Raw genomic sequence first — 19,707 nt, 5'->3', positions numbered from 1 at the left:
TTTTGATTTTCATAAACAAAGTTCATATACATTATAAGAAATCTTATCCTATTTTATAGACCTAATTTAGCTAGCGTTTGGTTATAGATTTCCAAATATTCTTGACAAATATTATTTGAGTGAAAATTTGGGTGAAATTTCACCACGTGTTTGGCCATAAAATTTGGGAAATATATTTCACCTTTTTAGAAAAATATGATTTATACACACAAGTTTTAAAAACTATCAAAACTAACTAAAAGTTTGTATTACAAGTCAATTGAATGTTAGTTACAACAATAACAAATAATGTCCATGACAATGAAGCAATGTGATAATTTGGAGTGAGTGCAACAAGAATTATTCCATACATCGTGAAGTAGATAAAGTACATGACTTTATTACCTAAAGCTAATTTTTAATAATTTTCATCAACAATCATATCATTATTTAATATTCACTAAATATTTCATCACTATTTTGGTGTTCACGTAAAAAATGATGTAATACAACGCAAGCAACTACTAGAGAGGTGTTTTTGTAAAAGATAAAAAATTGGGGTAAAATTTTAATTTTTAAAATATCCCAAATAATGATATTTGGTCCAAATACTAGAAAAAACTAGTATTTGGAAATTTGAATATTTGCCAAAAAAATATTTGTTAAATAATGACAAATTATATGGACAAACATTATTTGTCAAATTTTTCTCAAATATTATTTGAAAAATTTATGGCCACACGGCCCTTAGATTTTTTTTCCCCACAACCTATCAGAATTAAAAATATTTTAAAATTTTAAAACGCTGTAGAAATAATAAATAGAAATTTCTTCAAAAGTTTCCCTATTATAAAATATAAAATAATTGTTTTCTCACTTTATAAAATTTCCCCGCTTCCAACCAAATATATGGCGGCAAATTTAACTGAATCGTCAGTTTTTCCCTCGGGAATTAGAAGTTAAACATTTTCCCGCCAGTAAAAAATCAAATGAATAATTTCGCCAAAATACAAAAACAAATCCCCGCCAAAAACTGTCAAGTACAAAACCCCCACTTCTCTTTCATTCTTTTACTTCATTTCTCAACAATTTTCTCTCTGCATTTCTTTGCCTTTAACCTTCTCAGAGAGAGAGAGAGAAACAATGGCGAAAATGGTCAGCCCAGATGCTATTTCAACTATTTTAGCGAACCCATCGCCGGATTCTTCTTCAGATCTTCCTGAAATTATTGTTCAAGTAGTGGATCTCAAGCCCACTGGCAACAGATACATGTGAGTCTGCTTTTCATTTTGAGTTGGTTTAATCGATAAGGAACTTGTATATTTTATTCAGATCTATTCGTTTATCCAAAAGCTTTTGCATATGTTACTGTACAGGATTTGTTTGTGTAGAAGTGAGGGTAGCTTCTTTGATTTAAATCGATTGAATGAGTTTGTTAGCTTGTTGCTTTCCATTAGGGGGATGCACTTGAAATGGTGGATTGTTCATTATACAGGTTTAGGGTTTCTCACATGGCTTAGCTGAGTCTCATGTGTGGTTTTCTTATGTTGTAGGTCTTTAATCATTAAGGGAAATCTTATTGTAAATATATCATTTGCAGGTTTTCAGCCAATGATGGGAAAATGAAGATTAAGGGGATTCTTCAATCTAGTTTGTCATCTGAAGTTATATCTGGGTCTATACAGAACCTGGGTCTTATTCGGGTTATTGATTACACCCTCAATGATATCCCAACTAAGAATGAGAAGTGAGTATCTTTATAATGATTAATGTTATGTTTATTTGTATTGAAGGTTTATATTTGATACTAATGAGTTGATTAATTTGATTTAGGTACTTGATTGTAACTAAATGTGAGGCAGTGTCTCCTGCTCTTGAAGTTGAGTACAAGGCTGAAGTGAAAAGTGAAGACACTGGCATTGTCTTGAAGCCAAGGCAGGAAGAGACTGGGATTGTTTTGAAACCTAAACAGGAATATCAAACTAAATCTGCTGCTCAAATTGTACATGAACAAAGTGGAAAGTGAGTTTTTCTGGTCATTTTTATTTTTCCTGGCTTGTTAGCAGATGATATGTTGTGATATGGATGTACTGATAAAGTTAATTGTGTTATATGTGGGTGATATTTCAGCATGGCACCGACTGCTCGAATGGCAATGACAAGAAGAATTCAGCCACTTGTCTCTTTGAACCCTTACCAAGGAAATTGGACCATTAAGGTTCGAGTAACTAGCAAGGGTAATATGCGAACCTACAAGAATGCTCGTGGAGAAGGCTGTGTGTTCAATGTTGAATTGACTGATGAGGATGTAAGCACATTTTCATTCTCAGTGATGAAGTTTTTTTTATTTGATTGACTGTGTAACTAACAAAGATTTACCTTTTATTACAGGGTACCCAAATACAAGCTACAATGTTTAATGAAGCTGCAAAGAAGTTTTTTGACAAGTTTGAATTGGGGAAAGTATATTACATTTCAAAGGGAACTCTTCGAGTTGCCAACAAGCAATTCAAAACTGTACAAAATGATTATGAGATGACTTTGAATGAAAATTCCCAAGTTGAGGAGGCTAGCAATGAAGAAGCTTTTATTCCAGAGATAAAGTTTAACTTTGTCCCAATTGATGAATTGGGCCCTTATGTCAATGGCAGGGAGCTTGTTGGTAAGAACTTGTGAACCCATAGCTTGAATTATTTGTGCTGCATTTTCATACCCTTTGACCATGGAGTAATGTTTTCAAACAATGAATTGTAGATGTTATTGGGGTGGTCCAAAGTGTATCTCCAACAATGAGCATACGGAGGAAGAGTAACAATGAGACAGTCCCAAAGCGTGATATAACTATTGCAGATGAGACGTATGTTTAAATACTGTCAACAACCTATATTGTAGGTTTTGGCTTTCTCTAGCAATGTGAAGTTAACATCTTATACTTTTCTGTATCAGGAAGAAGACTGTTGTTGTTTCTCTTTGGAATGATCTTGCCACCCATGTTGGACAAGAACTGCTAGACATGGCTGATAAATCTCCTGTAGTTGCAATCAAATCCCTTAAAGTTGGAGACTTCCAAGGTGATTGCTTCATTTCATACAACAAAAGTTGTTCTATATGCATGATATCTTCATCGTCCCAATCTCATAGTTCCTTAAATTGTGTTTCAGGATTGTCTTTATCAGCATTAAGCAAAAGCAATATTGTTGTGAATCCTGATTTACCCGAAGCCAAAAAATTGAGATCTTGGTATGACTTGACTTAATGGGGTAATTGATTTTCAGTTGACATATCAATTGACTAAAGGCCACACTTTTATTTTTGTTCAGGTATGATTCTGAAGGTAAAGAAACTTCATTGGCATCTATTGGTTCTGGGATGAGCCCTTCTACCAAGAGTGGAGCAAGATCTATGTATACTGATAGGGTTTCCTTGCTTCATATAACCAGTAACCTGTCCCTTGGTGAGGAGAAGGTATATATACTTAACCCTGTTTGAGGATAATGAACTTGATTTCGAGAGCAATGTTGATGCTATGTTCTTCAGAAGATGAAGCTTATTGTACTGAGAAAATAGCACTCATTAATACATAGAACTATATGTTACATTATTGTATTAAATTGTTTTTTCTGTTTGGCAGCCTGTCTTTTTCAGCTTGAAAGCATACATAAGTTTCATTAAGCCTGATCAAACCATGTGGTATCGGGCTTGCAAGACATGCAACAAGAAAGTTACTGAAGCTTTTGGGTCTGGATATTGGTGTGAAGGATGCCAGAAGAATGATGCAGAGTGCAGTTTGAGGTGAACATTGGATATATAGTCATCTTAAAACCTCTCATTAACCTATAATGCCTACTTATGTCTTTACCTTTATTTGTCTACCACAGATATATAATGGCATTGAGAGTGTCTGATGCAAGTGGTGAAGCATGGCTCTCTACATTCAATGATCAAGCAGAGAAAATACTTGGATGCTCTGCTGATGAACTTGACAAGCTGAAATCAGAGGTAAAACAGTTCATACAACTTCTCTTTTTTGTGCTTATTGTATGTCTTGACAGTTTGTGGTCAACTTATCTGAATGTTCCTGTTTCTCAGGAAGGAGAAACTGCATATCAAATGAAATTGAAAGAAGCTACATGGGTTCCTCACCTTTTCCGGGTCAGTGTTGCACAACAAGAATACAACAATGAGAAAAGGCAAAGGATAACAGTCAGAGCTATTGCTCCAGTTGATTATGAAGCAGAATCCAAATACTTGCTGGAAGAAATGTCTAAGATGAACATTGCTATTTAATGAGGCTAGCCTAACATAGAATATTTTTAGATTTATTTTTGTTATATTTAAGTCTGAATGCTCACTAGGATTCGTTAGTAAAACAGCTGTATATATGTCTCATTGCCTTTGCTTAATAGCAATTCAGCATTTTGCATTTTAGTGAATGCACCTTTTGCAGTTTATCATATTTTGTTATGTATTCACTATTTAATGATGGTTCTACATTTTATCTAATGGAGCATTTCAATTCTTGTGATCACATCCATGATCAGTTCATTTATTTGTTTATTTTGTGTACTGAAGGAACTTTGCATGGTCATACTTGATAAGACATACTTGTGATCACATCCATGATCAGTTCATTTATTTGTTTATTTTGTGTACTGAAGGAACTTTGCATGGTCATACTTGATAAGACTAGGGACTTGGGTTGCAGCATTTCTCTGAAATCCTTTCAGTTGGATCTTCAATATTGGATTGTTTACCAAATTTATTATGCATACTACTATAAATCAAGAATCATCTGAAGAAGTTTACATAATCTGATTGATCATAAAGTTTTTTTCTCCTTTATTAAATAAAAGACAGCTTTTTAAGCTTTAGTTGTGAAGTTGAGATTGGCACATGCAGTTTGGTGTAACAAAAGGGATGAGCTAAAACCAAGTGTTGATCTAGCAAGATCAAACTGTAGAAGATTGTCCTCAAGTTGATATCCTCCTATAACTATTGAAGCAGTACGTTTAATCCCTCCATTCACAAATCCTAAGCAGATCACATCTTGGCTAACTTTCACCATTGAATTTGCGCCAAAAATCCTCCAATAAACTCGTGTAGTCTGCAACACAAGATCAATGGTAGGAACAGCTGGTCCAACCCTTGTGCTACCAACACTTTTTGAGCTGAAACATATCTCGAAAGGTGCCACAGCAGCCACTCTGGTTGCATTAGATAACTCATCGATGAATGCTTTAGTCACAACATCATAGATGGAAGTTTCCAACATTGAATAAGGAGTTCCTGTGCTTATTTTGGTTCCACCATTTCCGTTCTTGTCAACCCCAAGCAATTTTTTGTTAATTGTCACTGGTTTGGCATTGACTCTAATAGATTTCACTCCAATGTAGTACTCTGAGGAAGGTTCATTCAGTGAAGGAACAGATCCAGTACCAAAAGGGTTGGTGATCAACGGCGTAATGATGAGATCTTTTGAGATATCAATATTTGGAAGCATCATGCCATCACCAAAAAATATGACACCAGAGGATTGTGTGGATGAACTCAAACAAACAGTAAATTTTCGTGTAAAGCTGAAGATTTCAGCTAATTGGGAAGGAAGCGCGATACGATTCCTTCCCAATCCAACTGTACCTTTCACCTCACTAGCTAAACCATCAGTCAAGAATGTAGGAGCACAAGTGAAAATGAAATTTGGGATCTTGACAAACTTACCAGGATTTGATCCATCAGTGGATTGAATCGATAATACATCTTCGTTAAGTTGTCCACCACTATATAAAGTCTTGATGAATGGATTCTCAGGGGTGTTGTAACATGCATTATCGTTGCAGCCAATCTTGGGAGCACTGGTGCTGCAGTTTCCACAAGTGTCAACTTTGGCAATGGTACATTGAGTTGAGCCACAAAGAAGCGGTTGATAAGTGGAACTCACATAACCATTCTCACAGTCTACCCATAAAGTTTGTCCACCAAGATGAATGGTTAACTTGATAGGCACAAGAGGAGTTCTTTGACCAATTTGTGTGATGTATTGGAGAGTAGATGAGTCTTTTTTCACAGGAAGGATGAAAGCTTCGGTCTGAGGAGAAGTTTGGCCTATGCAATAAGAAGAAATGGAGAGGAGAAGTGAACAAAAGAGGATGGAATGATAGGTAGTGAAAGCCATGATACAAGATTAAGATGTGATGTGGTAGTATGGAATTGTGAAGATTATTCATATTTTGTTTTATAGAAGGATTGTTCTCAAGTCAACTACATTGTTTATTTAAATCAGTCAATGATTTGGGAATGGATATGATTATGACAGAGATAGATATTGAAGAAAAAGTCAGCAAATTAGCATACAGCTATGTAGTTTGACATTTCACCTACAGCTACAAACTACTGATGTCGACATAAGTGAAATACATTTCAAACCTAGCTTCAATTTTCAAATACGCCACGACAGGCTACTACGCTCAGTGATAGAGTGCACCAACTCGAGCAAATTACTGTTAAAGCAGATGTAAAAGTGCACCTTCCTTAAGAGCCTGTAGCCCCTTTTGAAAGACGTAAGGCTACAAACGAACATAGCTGAATGGTAATTTTGGCACTTAAACAATCCGATGCACGTTCACATATCAAACGAAGTGCCGAATAGTGTCACTGCCAATGTAAGGAGTGTTTCCAGGGCGGTTAATAACCAGCATTATTGCTGCAACCTGGACCAGGGATGTGAAATGTGAGATTTTGGTACATGATCAATAACCGGTAGTTCTGTTCAGAGTCCATCAAACAAAAAATTGACAAAAAATCACGAATAATATGGCTCAATTTATTGGTCCTTTGTTTTTTTCATTCTGCTCTTTCATTTCCATGTCACAAACATATAAATAGCCAGAAATTTCAAGTACTTAGGGCATCAAAACACAAGATGAAAAAGCTGTCCTAGACAATTGAAGATAAGCTACAGTTTCTAGTTCATAATATTTCATACTTCCATAAAATGGGGGGGGGGGGGGGGGGGAGGGGAAGGCAGAGATTAGGTCTTCATCCGACTTGAATCTGAGGCTGAGAATGAATATCAATCGTCCTTCAGATAGCCATGAGATCCCCATACTGGCGCATCAAAATGATGGACCCAGCAAATAGAGCAGTAGCTCGAAGCAGTTTCTGCAAAAGCAAAGTGCAAAAAAGATTAAGGTAATCTCTATTAAGCCCAGAAAATGAGAACATTGATCATATCATACACAACCAAGAGTCTGAAAAAAAATTCACAGGTATGAATCTCTCTCAATATATCTAATCATGAAAAAACAAGTTACATTTTTTATACACACATGTTTACATATAAATAAAACACAAAAATCTAAACCAAATATGTAACCAACCTATAATTCTCTACCATAGTTTTAGTCAAGCAGCCAAATCAGATCCATATCCCACACTCACGCCTAAATCATGTTGGGTCAACATGAGTGTGACACGTGGTCTTGAGGTATCTGGGCCACATAGATATGTGACGCAATGATTCAAAAATTATACCAACCACTGTGCCGTTGTTCCTTAGGAGTTATCTCATCAAACAAATAGTTATTTATTGTAACATAGATCAGGGTTTCGCCAACATAAACCTAGTAGCTTAGCATTGTCCTAAGCGTTTAGGTCCAACCTGCTACATGGCAGTGTAGCTTAGCACTATGCAGAATTTCTCTTTCCATTGATACCCCAAAACACATTGATTACAAGGATTTTTCTTTCATTCGCTGATAAATATCTCTCCCACAGTGAAATCATCTCTAGCCACCTTTTTTGCCTCCAATTCCTTGTAGCCTAGAGAAATATCTATTTTTGCAACACCTTTTCCTACTGCTGCAATCTTCAATCACCTACTACATGGTCATAATAGGTTATCAATGCACCCAGCCTGTAGTTTCCTTAAATGTCCTAACATCTTATTTAAGAAGTGTTAAGAGTACGAGGGACTTTTTTATTGTTCCACCAAAAATCTATACCCAATTCCCCTTCCTCCTTTTTACTTTATTCACTGTCTGACTCAACCCTATACCAAAGCTCTTCCCATCAGTAATTGTTGCCTATCAATTCAAAAGTTAAAGCTTCTGCAACCCATATTTGACAGAATTTATTGCTTCTCATAGAAAATCATAGCCATAAGTCTTTGTTTCTGGCATATGCAATACAATAACCTTCTTCTCACGAAAGATTTGATTGTTATTTCTGTTCAGGCTTATCACCTTGTTATAAGTTTACAACAAAATACTCTTATACTCCATTAATAATGCTTCGTTTTGCTAGTTGAAGAAGAGAAATGCCCGCACAATTTTAGTTTGGCAATCAAAGAAATGCAGGGACAGGAACTTTTTACAGAAACAAAAAGATGACTTCTACATATGCTAAAGAAGATGAATGTTTTCCTCTCTGCCATTTCATGATCTTTACGTTTCACATTTGAATTTATCCTAATTTGAATTCCTCTCACATCAACATGGTTATAGTAGGTTAGCAAAACACATATATGCATGCATAAGTTCAGTGAGTCATTGTTACAGAGGATTTAAACAATAAAAACACACTAAAGATATATATTTACACAAAACAATAAAGAACAAAAGTAAAAGATTCTATGCTTATGTGTTTTGAGAAACATGTAATCAGAATTAACAAGTTAATTCTAGAAATCAAACTGAAATTTTATTGAATTTACTTATTAATTCTAGTAACACTGTTTAAGAAAAAAACATATAAGATCCATTCTTCTGAATATTTCGCTTAGGCAGCAAAACAATCAAATTGTCAATCACATTTTCAGCCAAAATATTTCTAATCCTAACTCAAATCTCTTAAGATCCAATTATAACGCGCTTAACTCGTTGTTCATTACTATAACGAGTATAATCGGCCATAAAATCCACAACAGAAGAAAACAAAACAACGAACGAAGCAAAATTTTCTCTGGTTACTGATTTTAATGAATAACGTGTATCTAGAAAAAGAGATAAAATCATGAAAAGGAGATACCTTGTTGAGATTCCATTTCTCTTCGTCATGAACCTGAGAGTGCCAGAAAGCTTTGACCTTGTCAACTGATATCACAGAGTCCGCCATTGAAGCTAGTCGAGAGAAGGAGAGTACGACTGAGAGGAGGAGCAAAAATCTCTAAGGGGTTAGGGTTTTAGCATTAGGGCCTTGCAGGTTTTATTCTAGGCAATTTGATACAATCGGGTTCTCTTCACCCACAAGGGCATTTTAGGTTTTTTCTTTCTATTTCAAAATTCCTTCATAATGTACTCGTTTTTTTTATAATTTTTCCTTTTTAAGTTTTACCATAGTATTTTATTTGAGTAGTCCTATTTAATTAAATAATTTATTTATATTTATAACTATTTAATAAGTGAAAAATTTACAGTATTTCATAAATTTAATATTATGTATTTTCTCTATCCAAAGATAGTTGTGCTATTTGTTTGATTTCATTCAACTAAAATTGAGTTTGAATTGCTTTATATATGATCGAGAGGGTTTTTATTCGTAATTACGTGTTATTTTTGGAATTTATGCTTTCTTCCCCTTCATTCTTCGTTGATGATCTTTTACTATATTAATCTAAAATTATAAATCTATTATGAATACTAAAAGATTTTTCGTAATTTTAAATTAATTTTATTATTTTCTATCAATTTCACCAAAATAAGTGATATCTACGAGTATTTGGCTCTCCATTGATTATTTTATTGATTAATACTTATTACTAATAAATAATTTTATATTTTTCCAAACTATCGAACAATTATGAGACAAGTTTGAATTTATCGAAAGGATTAATTTGAAAGATTAATTAAAAGAATTTCCATGGAGGCAAGTGAGTGGAGGAGGCAAGCACGCATAGGACCAGTATATATCCAACCAGGAAGTGCCACGTGGAATATCTAGCGGCTAGAATTTGATCAGACATTTCATGCTATCTTCTCCGGGGTGTGGCCTCACAAAAATGGGAACTTGCTTTAGCTTTCAACTCTTTTAGCACAAATAATTGAACCACTGAAAAAGAAGAAGATGATGATGATGGACGGCGCCGTTGCGATTTCACGTTTCTCTGCTTCAAACGCACCACTTCTCATCCGATCCATGGCTACGCAAAAACCAACTCCATCCACTAGTAAAAAGGTTTGATTTTTTATCTACTTCACTGCATTATATCTCAACATTTTACATAATTAGTAATGCAAATTGTGGGTGGGAGGGGATTTACAAAGTGGGAAATCGATTATCCCTAGCAAGATGAAAGTTCAGATAGATCAATCAACTGAGCTATTAAAATTCTCTGATGTTTCACGGGTCGAATTTGTAACCTGATTGATCATTGTATAGGTTGCTAAGAAAAATAATTTTATTCAATTTTTGGGGTATCAAAGGGGCGAATGAAAAAGAGATGTAACTCAAGTTCCTTTGGAAATAGGTAGAACAGTCTTATTTCGGTTGATCATTGACAGTTACTCTTAGTTAAAATCCAGAGATGGTCATTATCTCAGAAACTTTACTTTCTTTGTTGAAGAAAATTGGAATCATGAAGAAATGTGTGAGTTGAGAAATGGACCTGCCATTTCTATACATCCAGTGTACTCTATGGACAGAGGAATATGCACATACGATGAAAATTCATTTGTGTTTTAACATTTACTGCAGACAACAACTGTATTTCCAGTAGGGGAGAAACCTAGGCCGGGCAATTCTTCGTCTACACCACCAGTGAAGTTATTGACAAGAGTGGAGCAACTGCGACTGTTAACTAAAGCAGAGAAAGCTGGTTTACTATCAGCTGCTGAGAAATCTGGACTCTCTTTATCGACAATTGAAAGACTTGGTCTTCTTTCAAAAGCCGAAGAATTGGGGATTCTTTCAGCAGCTACTGACCCTTCAACTCCATCAGCACTCTTCAGTTTGAGTTTGGGATTGTTGGCTGTGGGTCCTGTTTGTGTGTATCTGGTGCCGGAAGATTACCCTTGGCAAATCGGTTTGCAAGTTGTGGTTGCTCTACTTTCTGTTGTTGGTGGCTCTGCAGCTTTTGGAGCCTCAAATCTTGTTTCCACTTTGCAGAAAGTAAATTGAAATGTAAGCTGAAAAATACTTTCTCTGTTAGAAAATTTCTATTATATATAGTATAAATGTTAATTTTGCTCAATCTTGATTATTTTTTGTTGATCCCTTGCAATCTTAGATATACACTGTCCTTCCTGGTTGTGCATTGAGTCATTACGACATAGTCCTTGTCTGGATAAAGAATCTTGATCTGCAGTTTTCATTTCAGATCAAGATGATAACTAGCTCCGATACATCTTTGGATCTATCGTATACTTATTGTGGTACGGTGTGTGAACTAATTGTAGTGACAGTTAAATTGTATGACTACAGAACATCAGTTTAGTTGCTCCTTCCTAGAGTTTAATATAATTATCATTGTCCAGCAGGAAACTTAGATGAGCATGGAGCACGAATAGCTGAGGTTAAAACCCAAGGCAATACTCTTTTATCATATCTTGATTTGTGCATGGGCCATGTCAATCTTCTCTGTATCGTTTCAGTTTTATCGAGTGTCCAAGATCGGATGCAAAACTCTTAGTACACATAAAAGGAAATTGCTAATACACGTGTATATCTTTTGAAAGACACTGTGAAACACTTGAATCTTGATGAACTTTGCCAACTTGTTGGGGATAATGCTGTACAATATAACTGCACTGTTCTGTGAAGGGCTCAGAAACTTAGACGTATTTTAGTTTTTTTTTTGCACTGCCATGATGCTATCTATGTTATATTAATGAACATATCTTCTATGCATCAGACCAAAATGGGATTAGAAGACTATTGAACAGTCTTTTGATTTATACAAATGGTTTGTCAACTAATCTGGATGTTATTGTAATTCCGGAATCTGGTGAGATTGCATGAGTTGAGAACATCAGTGTTGTTGCTCTTCTATAGACTCAAACATAGGCCAATATGTATGTGATAATGACAATGACAATCCTGGTGTGTCAAGTGAGTAGTTTCTGACTCTCTAAAGACCAAATTAACAATCATCATCCATGAATCAACTCACTGAATGTGGAGTGCGTGAATATATACCTGAGGTTGTCACCATTATTCCTATAGTTATCTGGTCTAGATAACTATAGGAATATATACATTTGAATGGGAATTGCTGAATGCTGATACACATTCACGTCTTTCAGAAGTCGGAGGGTCCTTTAGTTCTAGCCGCGATTCTTTAACACACTTGAATCTTAGATAAATTTCGCAAACTAGCTGTGGAGACTGATACTGTGCAATGTTAACTATACTGTTCTTTTCTGTTCTGTTCTGTTGTGTGATGGCATCATCTTTCTAGTTTGATAGTCAAATACTCTTATTTGGAATCTTATAGTCTTGACAAAACATTGACATTTTGAATTTTGATCACAATGCTATAGCTCCACTAGTGTTGAACAATATTGATTATTTCAGTACCGACTAAAAAATGAAAAAGTATACCAGAAATGAGAGAGAGAATAGTCTTCATACACGTCAAATCAGTTAATTATTTAAACTTTCATTTTTTTCTCGATGAGCGTACCTTTCACTATCCCCTATGATTAAAAAAAAAATAGTCTTTATTACTTTACCAAGGATTGTATTTAGAGATGCACTCTAAATTAAGAAGGACAAGGAAATTAGAATATTGAGGGTTGGAATTGAGACTATACGTCCAAACAAAAAAAGGTTTTTTTTTTTCGTCCATCTCGAAAATAATAGTTTTTACTCGCATATCAAATTCAACAAAAAAAATATTACTTTTCTTTATACTGAACACACCTATTAATTAACGCTTTGATATGACGCCGCGATTCAACCAAAGGAGCTAACGCACCCTATTATTCCTATAGTTATCTAGACTAGATGTAATAAATGCAATGATCAAAATCACAATTAGCTAACTCAAAAGTCTTGATTGTCATTTGTAATTATTTGGTATGTTCTCAACAAGCAAGATAGACAATTAGTCTTAACATATGATTAGGACCAAATTTTCATGTGTCCAAAGATGTATATAACAAAGTACAACGACATTAGCCTTTTTGATCTTGATTATCTACTAATCAACATTTTAATTATGCTATGGGTGATCTAGTCATCTATTGTGAGGTGAAAGTCGTAACCTTTAAACAATTAATAGGTTCTAGATGATTAAAAGTCATAATCTATCTTAGCTTAAGTAATTGTCATGAGATTAATTTGAATTCAAATTTTATCTTTTCTTTTAATACATAATGAATACGCACGTAATTTTCTTCTAAGAAAAGTATGATCAAATAAAACTTCTAGATTCAGCACAAGTTGCAAATGTTATATGGTAAACGTAAAATTTTGAAATAATCATCCCGTCAATTTCTATATACCTCGACTAATTACGAGATATCCAAGACTTTCGTCACTAATCATCAAAGCATTTTTTACAATATAATATTAAAAACTTGCTCTCCTTCATAATTTAACTTTTTAATTGTGAATTGTAATACTTTTATGAATCTTTTAAGCTCATCAATGATTACTAGACCATTACAATACATATATAATGATGTATATTAAATAGATAATTATATAGGTTGAGATCTAACTCATTAAAATTCATATATAATCATGTAATTGTATATACTAACTCAATCATTACATAAAATGAGATACAAGTAATTAAAATACATATAAAGTGAGAGAAAAGACATAAATTTACTCCTAAATTGTATCGAAAAGTCAGTTACACATTGAAACTATTAAGATTACCTATTACACACTTATACTACTCAAAAGTGAATTTAATATCACCCTCAAAGCTGACATGAAAATAAAATTAAATAAAAAATAAATAAAGTGCGTTTGAGTAGAAAAAAAAAGATTTCCACCCCTACTCTTTTCCTTCACGTTACCTTACTTTTCTTCTTCCTCCATTTTTTTTTGTTATCACAAAGACTCTTTTTGCTATGGCTAATGTGAAAAATAATATTTTTATGATAAATTTCTAAGAGATAATTAGAAAACAATATTGCGGGATATAATTTCATTGTAAAGATCGTGAAGTTTTTCAATTGATTAGGTTCACTGTTGGAAAAAAATTTCGTCGAGACATTTAAAATTGATCAATCCTTACTATTTCCACATCAAATTCGTCAAATCAAGTCCAGATTATTTAATTTATTTTTTTTATTTTTTTTATTGATTGTGAGCATTAAAAATAAGAAAATTTTCAAATCTTGTTTTTTTTTCTTGAAAAAAGTTTTTAGAGTTTAGCATAGAAAATCAATTTTTAAATATATATTCGTAGATCTTTCTTCTCTCTCAGAAAAATTATCTCTAGGTTTTCTTGAAAATCAGTAGTAGTAAATGGAGCACTAGTTTTTCAATGTTTGACTAAAATCTTTGCAAAACAAATATTGCAAGTTTTCACAATTCTCCTCTTTATGCTCGAATGAAATTTGTATATAGTATTAATTTTTTGTGTTGGATTTGGTGATGAGTAAAAAATTAGTGGTAGTATGAATATTAATTTCGATAATGACAATGAAACTCGTGATTTTGATGTGAATGGTGAATTTATAGTTACGTTTGTGATAAATTTCAATGACAGTGATATGGTTCCAATGGTCAATTCAGTTAAATTTATGATGTTCGTTATCGATTTTGATGACAATAGTTATGAAAAGATTTCAGTAGTAAATTTGATTATGGATGATGAAATCTATGGTGGTGGAGAAGTGGAATAGCATCAACGACAGTGATTTAATGGTGGGTTTGATGGTGAATATGAAAGAAAAAAGAAATTGGACGACATAAAAAAATCCGATATAATTATAAATGTGACAGTGACATGGTGATAATGGCGCGTGTGTGAAACACTCTCATCATGTAACTGATCGTATGTGCATCAATATTGAAAGAAATTGACTTTTAAGTAATTCAAATATGTAATAGATCGTCATAATAGTATAACCGTGATAAATTGAAATGGATTGTTACATTAACTGAGAGAATGTAATGGACCTATTGGTAGTTGTTGGCTTTTTTTTCTTTCTGTTTTTCTTCTTGTTGAGTAATAGTGTGCATTATTGGAAGCATGCATTTATCATTAAATTCATCACGTCTGCCTTCCTTTTGCATTTTTTGTTTTTGTTTTTGTTTTTGTGAATAGAAAGGAAAAGAAAGTAAGTGTGTCAGTGTGGGGAAGGGGAACTTATGTGTATTGGGATCTGAAAATAACAGTTTCAATTGAAAGTGACACTACATATATAAGATCCCCAAATCCTTACTTTCTTTTAACACTACTGCATGCTCTCTAGTCTCTTCTCATCTTTAATTCCTTATTTGATTATTTTCATTTATTTTTATTGGTTCGGTATTAATTTTATTATAAATAAAAATGATGTTTTTATTATATCTCTTTTGGATGTGTTAATTTTGATGTTTTGGAAAATGTATAAAAAATGACTATAAATTAAGAAGTAAGAGCTTGTTTGGTACGAGAGACCATAAGAAATAATTAATCTTAGAATGAATTTGTTTTTATATTTGGTTCTGATTAAATTATGGAATAACTTATCACGAAATTATAATGTTTTTTTTTTATCCCATATCAAAGCTTGGAATGACAATTTCAAAATAACTTATTCTCAATCAATGAGCTCGTGATAAAGTGAAAATTGAACCGAGAGAGTAGTTGAGGAAAAGCATTAATTGCCTCTCCGGCAATTAGAGGGTGGGACTGGTTTGCAGACTGAAAATGTTTCTCAATTTAGAAATGACTTTCAATAATTTTATTAAGTATTGAAAGGGTTTTAAATAACAAACATAAAATATATAATCTGCATAAAATGAAATTTAAACAACCTAAAATATCTCAACAACATAAATAAACTATCTAAAATTTAAATTTATTTAAACTAAATAACTTATTTTGGTAAAAGTTATGCAATAACTAAAAGCAATCTTCAACACTCCTTTGCTTTAGTTATTGCAATTTTTTTTTAAAAATAACCCTTCTCAATTTTTGCTTTGATACTTGATGCTAAAAAAATTTCATTATTCTTTAACTTGCAAAATTTCTTTTTTTTTTTTCATTTGGTTTTGTTTTTTAAAAAATACATGTGATGATATTGTCTTATGTAAAAGTTTTTTTGAAATTGTTTTAATCTGAACTTTTGTATAATTTGTAGAGAGATTGTAAGGGTTTTTCTTTCGTCACAACCTCACATATCACATAGATTTCAAAATATAATTTTATTCTCACACTAAATTTGATAGTTTTTGTATGTGAAAATTTGTGGGGCATGCTTGCCATTATTTTGGTTTAAAAATGATTCAAAAAAAAGTACGTGCTTTGAGAAAAGCACGGGTTAAAAAGGTAGCCTTGCTGGGTTAAAATGAATAGTCTTCATGGGTTAAAAAGGTTGTCCTTACAGGTTAAAAATGTATGATAGTTCTTTGAAAGATTTCAAAAATCACTTAAGATCAATGAAGTTCTGATACCATTGTTAGTGTTTTTCTAAAAGATGGGGCACCACAAAATGATTGAAAATGTTTCTTAGGATTGAAATAGTTAATATAAAATATATAACCTGCATAATTTAAAATTTAAACAATCTGAAATATCTCAACAACGTAAACAAACTAACTGAAATTCAAAATTCAAATTTATTTAAACTAAATAACTTATTTTGCTAAAAGTTACTGCAGCAAACTTCAACAGTTAATTATTCTTTTTTCGTTTTAATTTGTTTGATGCTTAAGAAGCTAAAGAAATTTTTTGAGTGTTATTGTCGAAAATGTTTTTAGTCTTGTAGTTAAATATCATTTTAAAAAATTGAAATTAAAGAACTGTTTTAAAAAAATTACTATAAAAATAGATCAAACAAATTAAAACAAAAAAAACTATCGAATAGGTAAGTGAGAGTTTATCCTTACATTTTTTGAGGGAAATAAGTGGTGATGATGCTGGCCAGTGCCCACACGTACTCCTTCTGGGCTTGAAGTTTAGTAGCAGTTGATAGCACAGTCCATTATTCATTCTGTTAGTCTGCAGGCCAGAAAAATAACAGATTCAGTACTAGTATTATATATGGGACGAAAATAAAAAAGATTTTTTAAATCTTGTAGTCTTATATTTAAAATATAATTAATATATTTTTTAATTTTGTAATCTTAAACATGTTGCGATGGAATTAAGTTGAAATTAAAGAGTTATAAAAAACAGAAAGAGATTATTCTTGTTTCAACAAATTATAAGAAATAGGACAAATAAATTATAACGAAGGAAGTAATTGTAATGTTTCTTAACAGTGGGGCAATAAGTTAATCATGTCAATTTATGATTTATTGCAACCTCTATTTCTGTTGTTGCTTAATTTGTTCTATATTTGGTATAACTTAATTCAAGCACAAATTAGATGAATATGAGTATTCTCTTAGGGCATGTGTGTTTTGACCTAATTAAATTGAAGTTCCTTCCTTCTATTTCTGAATAAATTTTGTGTAGTTATTTTTTTCGATATTTTGAACTCTATTTTATGCTAAGTGTTAGATTACTCACCTTTTTTTTCTTTTGTTGTCTGATTTATCACTGTTTTGTGAGCTTTCGCATGTCACCTAGTTATTTGGTAGGTTAACTTAAAGATTAAGATTAAGTAGGTAAATAATCAGTTTTTATCTAACAAATTAGTTGGGATTTACTAGTGGAAAATTTGACTAGCAACTTGTGAAATTTGTGGCTAGGGTTGTAAACATTGGATGCTTTTTTTGCTCAATATTTATGAACTAAAATTCAGTAATTATAGTATTAGCCTTTGGCCTGTTATGATTGTAGCCAACTCTACTCTTAGAGCAGATTGTGGCCTCTCAAAATATCCATTTTCATTATTGTATTCCTTAGGGTTTAGTGGTGGTAGAAAATAAAGATTAACCTATGAATCAATTATACATCAAAATTAAGTCTTATCGTCTTATAAGTTTGATGACAAATTCAAAATTCATATACTTCAATAGTAATTCTACCTCTGTCAGCATTAACATTTCATCATAAGCAAATTCAAAATTTAAAAATCAAATTTTATTCTACGTACACATACATTTTTTTTATAAAAAATATTAATATATAATTCGAAATCACAAAACCTTTCTCGCAATATCAATATTAATATATATTGAATATTTTTGGTGAATATACCTTCCCTTTTCCAGTTGATTTAATTAGCCAATGGAACAGTAGATTGGAATTTGATCATTCTAATATTTGTCCTTTTCTTTCTACCCTTGTTATTGAATGATAATAGTAATTAAATTTATTAGTGTTACAATACGGTGGTAAGATTGCTTTATCCTTAATTAAAAGTGTCACATTCGAGCCTTAAATATGAAGAAAATCTTGTTAGGAATATCACTCCTAAATGAGCTTGCAATACGCATCCAAATTTAATCAGGACTTTCAATTATTAAAATTAAATTCATTAAGTTAATCAGTGGGTTAAGTCCAAGTTGCTGCTACTGCTGCATGCAAAAAATCTCACTGCAAGTGGCCCATTTTTATATATATATATATATAATATATGTGTACTAAGTGCAAAGTCTTTTAAGAGGTTGTATATTATTATTATTGGTTTATTGGTCCCTCATCTACAATTGAGCATATATATAGCTTTGGGGATACCACTACATCTCCACTAGTTATTCTAATTACTAATAATTTGTTTCCTTTTTGAAACTTAAATAATTAATTACTCATCAACATTCTTTATTTTCATGTGTTTCCTAATCTTTAATTTCTTCATCATAATTATGTTAAAATCTTTCAAAAATGGCACTAACAAATTGTACATATATAGTTTCTTTATAAATTAAAAGATATTAATGTACAAGGATTTCTGGTATTTCTTTTCTGCTAATTTAATTGTGCATGCATATGTAGTAAAAGCTTTTCTCCCTTTTCTTCTATTCAATTTAGGTGACGTACTCGATTAGAAATCAACAATAACAATAACATGTTTAGTGTAATATATCTCATAAAAAAGTTTTGGAAAGGATGATATGTATATGGAGTTTCTCTCTATCTAGTGAAGATTAATAGATATTTTCCGATAGATCCTCGAATTAAGTAAAATATATTAAAGTTATTGAGAAAGGAATAATATAGTGAAGGAACCCTTGTAGAAAACAATGGAGAAAAGAAAATTATAAATAACAAATAGAACGATATTCGAAGTAATAAGAAAATAATAAATAAGTAGAATTAAAGAATAAGATAGTATAAGAGTACCCATAATAATACTGATAAAGAAAATTGGATCACTTTTAAATATTCTCTTCGATCACTTTTAATTGTCATGATTTTTTTTAGAGTGAAATGATAAGAACTTCGATTAATATTTTACCATGATTTTTTTTATCTTATTGATATGCCAAAAAAATGCAATTTGTAGTACTTCTAGTATAATTTTTGAATATCTAATAATCTAATTTAACTTTGAAAATTAATCAAATTGACTTTTTAAAACACAACATGACAATTAAAAACGAACAGAGGGAGTATGAGATGAGTTTAATTAGGATTCGCTTGGACATGCGATACAAATTATGATTTGAAATCAGATTAATTTGAGATTAAACTTTTGTTTGGATGAGTAATTTATATTTCTCGGGTTGTGTTTT

The 19,707-nt window shown here is 32.1% G+C and overlaps 4 protein-coding genes and 1 non-coding gene across 10 annotated transcripts; 2 read left to right on the top strand and 3 right to left on the bottom strand.

The window, feature by feature from the left end:
- Positions 1-984: 984 nt before the first annotated feature.
- LOC101255870 (replication protein A 70 kDa DNA-binding subunit B) lies at positions 985-4,507 on the top strand. The gene is made up of 12 exons (XM_004236005.4): positions 985-1,250; positions 1,580-1,726; positions 1,813-2,001; positions 2,110-2,287; positions 2,371-2,641; positions 2,734-2,836; positions 2,926-3,050; positions 3,141-3,219; positions 3,300-3,444; positions 3,611-3,771; positions 3,858-3,978; positions 4,069-4,507. Exons 1-12 carry the CDS (start codon positions 1,123-1,125, stop codon positions 4,264-4,266), a joined length of 1,845 nt encoding a protein of 614 aa, XP_004236053.1. The 5' UTR covers positions 985-1,122; the 3' UTR covers positions 4,267-4,507.
- Positions 4,508-4,794: 287 nt separating this feature from the next.
- LOC101256167 (probable aspartic proteinase GIP2) lies at positions 4,795-6,201 on the bottom strand. Its single transcript, XM_004236006.5, has one exon. The coding sequence runs from the start codon at positions 6,149-6,151 to the stop codon at positions 4,841-4,843; it is 1,311 nt and encodes a 436-aa protein (XP_004236054.1). The 5' UTR covers positions 6,152-6,201; the 3' UTR covers positions 4,795-4,840.
- A 566-nt stretch (positions 6,202-6,767) lies between these two features.
- LOC101256468 (mitochondrial import receptor subunit TOM5 homolog) lies at positions 6,768-9,507 on the bottom strand. The gene is made up of 2 exons (XM_004236007.5): positions 9,004-9,507; positions 6,768-7,137 (listed from the first exon to the last, which is right to left on the bottom strand). The coding sequence occupies exons 1-2, from the start codon at positions 9,088-9,090 to the stop codon at positions 7,060-7,062; spliced, it is 165 nt and encodes a 54-aa protein (XP_004236055.1). The 5' UTR covers positions 9,091-9,507; the 3' UTR covers positions 6,768-7,059.
- A 329-nt stretch (positions 9,508-9,836) lies between these two features.
- On the top strand, positions 9,837-11,732 carry LOC101256756 (uncharacterized). 6 transcript variants are annotated; one of them, XR_011220117.1, is made up of 4 exons: positions 9,965-10,149; positions 10,669-11,094; positions 11,291-11,345; positions 11,451-11,732. XR_011220117.1 is itself a non-coding variant. In XM_004236009.5 (3 exons), exons 1-2 carry the CDS (start codon positions 10,039-10,041, stop codon positions 11,089-11,091), a joined length of 534 nt encoding a protein of 177 aa, XP_004236057.1. In that variant the 5' UTR covers positions 9,837-10,038; the 3' UTR covers positions 11,092-11,094; positions 11,448-11,732. The 6 variants fall into 6 exon arrangements, 2 of the variants coding, with proteins under 2 accessions (XP_004236057.1, XP_010318857.1); XR_011220115.1 differs by having other exon boundaries at positions 11,448-11,732; XR_011220118.1 differs by having other exon boundaries at positions 11,201-11,345.
- On the bottom strand, positions 11,490-11,589 carry LOC112939970 (U6 spliceosomal RNA). The gene has a single exon (XR_003246314.1). It is a non-coding gene; the product is annotated as a U6 spliceosomal RNA (small nuclear RNA).
- Positions 11,733-19,707: the final 7,975 nt, after the last annotated feature.

The sequence above is a fragment of the Solanum lycopersicum genome, chromosome 3, assembly GCF_036512215.1.
Source record: "Solanum lycopersicum chromosome 3, SLM_r2.1".
NCBI classification, from domain to species: domain Eukaryota; kingdom Viridiplantae; phylum Streptophyta; class Magnoliopsida; order Solanales; family Solanaceae; genus Solanum; species Solanum lycopersicum.
This window is presented reverse-complemented; position numbering and strand designations above follow the sequence as displayed.